Genomic DNA, 5003 nt, shown 5'->3' on the forward strand with positions numbered 1-5003 from the left:
GTTCTTTGCTTTCTGTTAAGGTGAATAAGGAAAAACTCACAACAATAAAAGCGAGCAAGAAATATGACAAGGCTGCTGTCGTTCTAATGCTTGGAGATGTTTATTCTTGTTTTGTTGTTCATTGGAGAAACCACTGTTGGATAAACCCTTACAACAATAAAAGCGAAAATGAAAGTAAACGTTTTTTGTTAACATTTCATACCTACGTGTGTTTATCTCATTTGTTGGTCTTTTGATTACGTCGAACTGACTTCATATATAAATCAGATACAAAATCTGTCTTCATCAGGTCAGGTCCTATTGAAGTGATTCGGGTATAGACTGGTACGTGTTATTCATTGGAATATCTTTCATAAGACGATAACTTGGAGGCGGAAACTACTTGCGAGAGCGGCTTTGTTACTATTCATCCGGTAGTACCTACAGCGAGTTTGTTTTCTCGACATTTGTCCAATTTGATGATATAGGTATAAATATAAATTAATTGATCAGATGATCATAGAAATGTTTATTCCTGTCTTGCCTTTTATTGTCTGGATGGTTTTCCATTATATTTAATTCAGGAGATGTGAATCTATCATTTAATGTCTGAATGGGGCGTTGCTGTTGGGAGACCTGGAGCTTTTTTCTATCATAAAAAAATGAATGTAAGCAGAAATTATTTTTTTTCAAACAATAATCAGGTGTTAAACACCTATAAAATTTTTTTGAAAAAGGGCTACAAAACATAAAGATATAAGGAACAAAACCACCGCTTTATGATTAACGCTATTGTTGTTCTTATTGTTGTTGTTTTGGTTTTGACAGCATTACTCAGCACAAAATGAATTAACTATACATGACGACCAGTATGCAGGTAGAACCCGGGAAAACCCCAGTAACAACCATCGACCCACGGGAAGTTACTGGCAAGCTTATTCTCGCATACCCACATTGGCAGAACCCGAGACTAGAAACCCACGAGGGCAGAGGTGAGATGCCATTGATCGTTCAAGGCGGGCAAGTTTGACCACTAGTCTCACCACCCCACCCCCGGGAACCCACTTAGGTCATATATTTACTGATTGGTATCCGTAACAGTGATCTGCAATTCACTGGCCCTGACCTTTGGATTCATTTAAAGTTATCTCGGATAAATTTTTGTTTGATAACGATAACATTAAACACAAATACTACATTATAAGTCTTAAGCGTTGGGGAATTTAATGGAGGTGTACTTGAAACATGGACTGGTTGATTGCCAGCTATGTTGTCCTCGAATAAGGTCGATTTCATTGTCGTATTCTCCACTAGCTCGAGAATGAAAGTCCAAGGCAAAATAGATAAAAATAAAGGCGAATTATACTATTTACATGCTGTTTGATATCCGTAGCAGTGATCTGCTATGGACTGGCCCTGACTTTCAGATTCATTTAAAATCGCCAGTGATCGTGGCTAGGACTGACGTGTTATCCTTGATCATGGCTAGGACTGATGTCCTCTGGATCATGTCTTGGACTGATGTCCTTTCTTTGATCATGGCTATGACTGACGTCATCTTTTTGATCAAGGCTAGGACTGACGTCCTTTCTTTGATCATGGCTAGGACTGACGTAATCTCTTTGATCATGGCTAGGACTGACGTCATCTCTTTGATCATGGCTAGGACTGATGTCCTCTCTTTCATCATGGCTAGGACTGATGTCCTGTCTTTGATCATGGCTAGGACTGAAGTCTTCTGTTTGACCATGGCTAGGACTGACGTCATTTCTTTGATCATGGCTTGGACTGACGTCATCTCTTTGATCATAGCTAGGACTGACGATCTCTTTCATCATGGCTAGGACTGATGTCCTGTCTTTGATCATGGCTAGGACTGAAGTCTTCTCTTTGACCATGGCTAGGACTGACGTCATTTCTTTGATCATGGCTAGGACTGACGTCATTTCTTTGATCACGTTAACCTTAACTACAGATATTATTCTTGAAGACTTACTTGTTGTGTAGCTTAGAGGAGGTCCACTTGAAACATGGACTGGATGATGGCCATTTTGTTGTCCTAAAATAAGATGACTTTACTATCCTATTTCTCATGACCTTTAGGATGAAACCGCATGGAAAAATACATTATTATTATTATTGTTCTTATTATTATACAGGATACGATCGTACGTTAGATGATGTGAATTGAGATGGCTGAAGGTGGTAACTTCAATGAATTTTCCGCATGTAAGTAAAAATATTTAAGAAATATTTCGAGAAATATCAACTTCGGTAGTATAAAAAGCAAAATATGATTTCCTTCCTCAATAAAAAGTAGTGTTTTCTCCTGTAATAAGTCTCCAGTGCCTAATGAACTATAGAAAAAGGCAAAAACTCCGCTTCGTGATTTCTTTTTTATGATTTGTTTTTATTATAACACTCTCGTGTGCAACTGAATCATTTCTGAAAGGATCGAAGAATGATTGTATTATGCATATAGTTCTTATTTAAAGAGATGAAATTAGTTGTGGTAAGATTTTATACGAAATCGTAATTGTTCTTGTTACAAGAAAAAAGGATCCTGTTCAGCGGCGCTATTTACCGCTCCGTCAAGATCCATTTTCTGTAAATTACTGTAAGTTTTCCTAACGGAACATCTTTCAGCATTTTTTTTACGCCTTCCAAGGAAATTAATTAACGATGAAAACACGTATTCAACATAATATTACAATTCGCATGCGCTTCAGGCAAAATTTCCAGCGGGAAAATTATATAATATATGAGTTATAAATAAACTTCATATACTTTACAGTTTCTTGGTTTATTTAGAATAACATGAGCTGCTGACCCCTCTCCTTTGCAGATGACCCTGAAGAGTGTAGAGTCGTTGGTATTGGAAGGATCGGAAGTGGAAAAAGTGAAACCGGAAACAGTCTTCTAGGCAAGAAGGCATTTAATTCGCATTGCTCTGCTAGATCCGTTACGGAATGTTGCCGGTGTGATTCGGCCTTACGATTTGGAAAGAGAGTTGTATATATTGATACTCCTGGCTTTTTTGACATTGAAAAGCCCAAGGAAGTAATTCAACAAGAGATATTTAAATGCATAGCGCTCAGCTCGCCAGGGCCTCATGCTTTTCTTTTCATTACCAAGGTGGACAGATTTACCCCAGAGGAGAAAAATACTATCGACCTCTGCGAACAACTTTTTGGTAAAGAGCTTTATAAACACCTTGTGGTTGTCTTTACACACAAGAAAAAGCTTGATAAGGATGAGAAAACGCTTCAGCAATTCATTGCTGAAGCACCTTCTGCTTTGCAACATGTCCTTAGAAGAAACGAATATGTCTGTATCGCAATAGAGAATGAATCATCACCAGATGAGAAAGAAGAGCAGATGAACAAATTGTTTTCTCTGATTACAAATGTTGTAGAGAAAAACGAAGGGAAGCATTTCATTAATGCTACCTATGTACAAATGGAGGAAAAACTCTTAAAGGAGGAGGATACGAAAAGAAGGTCACGTGCAGAGGAGTTGGCCGAGTCTATACGCCAAAAGAAGAAGAGTATCAAGATTAATCGTAGGAAAGCTGAGGAGGACATGCAGCTTCTGATGGGTTTAATATCTAGCTTAGAGATAAGCCAGGAAGAAGGTGCAATGGAAGAGGCTGAATTAATACAAACCAAGATTAACCAAAGCGATGCAGACTACCAACTGCTCAAGCAAGATCTCCATAGGTTGACAGACGAGCTCCAGCGCATAGATAAGGAGTCGAGAGAATGTCCAAAGAAACCAGGATTGTTTAGGCTGGACATCAGAAAAATGATTGAATCTGAAGAAGGGCAACTTGTCCTTAATTTCCTCAAGGATTATGGACCAGTTATCCTTCAAGCATTGCTTACCTTTTTCGCGAGATTGCTGAAAAGATAGTTTCAATATTGAGGTCTAGGTAAACTGTTTTGTGGAATAAATGTGTTGGACATTCTTTGATAGTCCATTAATAATTAGCTGACTTTAATATTGAAGTAACCTAACTTTTTGCTGCCACAGATTAGAAGTGTTATCATTTCATTTACGATATCTGGCTTAAACTGGTAACCTAAAAGCGTAAATCTGGCTTTCAGACTTATACTCAGTACAAATAATACTCTTTAAACTATTATACAGGAGTAGTGAAGTGGTGCGATGGGGGACAATGGGAATTAGCATTACAGACCCCCCTGGGCCTGTATAGGGACAATGGGAAATTAACATGGAGAAAAATCGTGGGCCTGTATAGGGACAATGGGAAATTAACATGGGAATAAATCGTGGGTCTGTATAGGGACAATGGGAAATTAACAAGGGAAATGGAACAGGGTCAGGACCCTATTTTAATATGGTCCCGACCTTATGGGTCTATGGAAATGGAACAGGGGAGAGGGATAGAACACGCACACACACACACACACACACACACACACAAATAAAAAGGGGTAGGCAATTGAAAGTCATGATCTTTTCGAGAGATTGGAGTGGCCCTGAAAAAGGCCTTTGGGTTTTTTTTTCTTCTTCAAATTTCTTCTATTTCTCCACCAGCTTCTTATTTTCTGTCCTACACTTTTTCTATTCTTTTCTTTCTTTTCTTCCTTCTTTTTCTTCTTTTTCTCTTCTTTCTGCTTCTCCTCCTCTTCTTTCTTCCTCTTCTCATTTTCTTCTTCCTTTTCAATTTTTTCGTTCCATGCTCTCATCCTTATCCTTTCCTCTTCATCCTCCTTCTCCTCCTTTATTTCTTTCAGCATAGTACTGATGATTACCTTTAGTTTTCTTAAATTGTTGATCTCCATCTTTATTCTATGCGGACTATATGAATAGCGATCCTCGTCCAGTCTTACTAGCATCTGCTCCATCATTCTTAAATTGTCCAAAACGTCTTGCAATTTTTTCATTTTGTCAAGGTGGTTCGAAGTCATCTTCTTTTTTATTCTTTGTAGAATGGTGTGAATGACGAACGTTGTGGGTTCTTATAGTTAAAGCGCGGACGTGAAGGAAAACATCCCCTA

At 38.3% G+C, this 5003-nt stretch overlaps 1 protein-coding gene across 3 annotated transcripts; it reads left to right on the plus strand.

Moving 5' to 3' along the window:
- Positions 1-204: 204 nt before the first annotated feature.
- On the plus strand, positions 205-3946 carry LOC149793630 (GTPase IMAP family member 7-like). 3 transcript variants are annotated; one of them, XM_089967611.1, is made up of 3 exons: positions 205-324; positions 2139-2208; positions 2825-3946. In XM_089967611.1, the coding sequence occupies exons 2-3, from the start codon at positions 2172-2174 to the stop codon at positions 3889-3891; spliced, it is 1104 nt and encodes a 367-aa protein (XP_089823737.1). In that variant the 5' UTR covers positions 205-324; positions 2139-2171; the 3' UTR covers positions 3892-3946. The 3 variants fall into 3 exon arrangements, with proteins under 3 accessions (XP_089823737.1, XP_089823736.1, XP_089823735.1); XM_089967610.1 differs by having other exon boundaries at positions 218-413; XM_089967609.1 differs by having other exon boundaries at positions 219-467.
- Positions 3947-5003: the final 1057 nt, after the last annotated feature.

Source organism: Sinohyriopsis cumingii, chromosome 8 (genome assembly GCF_028554795.1).
Source record: "Sinohyriopsis cumingii isolate HCF-2022 chromosome 8, ASM2855479v2, whole genome shotgun sequence".
Classification (NCBI taxonomy): Eukaryota; Metazoa; Mollusca; class Bivalvia; order Unionida; family Unionidae; genus Sinohyriopsis; species Sinohyriopsis cumingii.

What these genes read in the sequence shown, in the direction of transcription:
- LOC149793630 (XM_089967611.1), top strand. Translation starts at nt 2,172, where the DNA reads ATGGCTGAAGGTGGTAACTTCAATGAATTTTCCGCAT. An exon ending in CTTCAATGAATTTTCCGCAT is followed by an intron (nt 2,209 to 2,824) that starts GTAAGTAAAAAT and finishes TCTCCTTTGCAG; the next exon opens with ATGACCCTGAAGAGTGTAGA.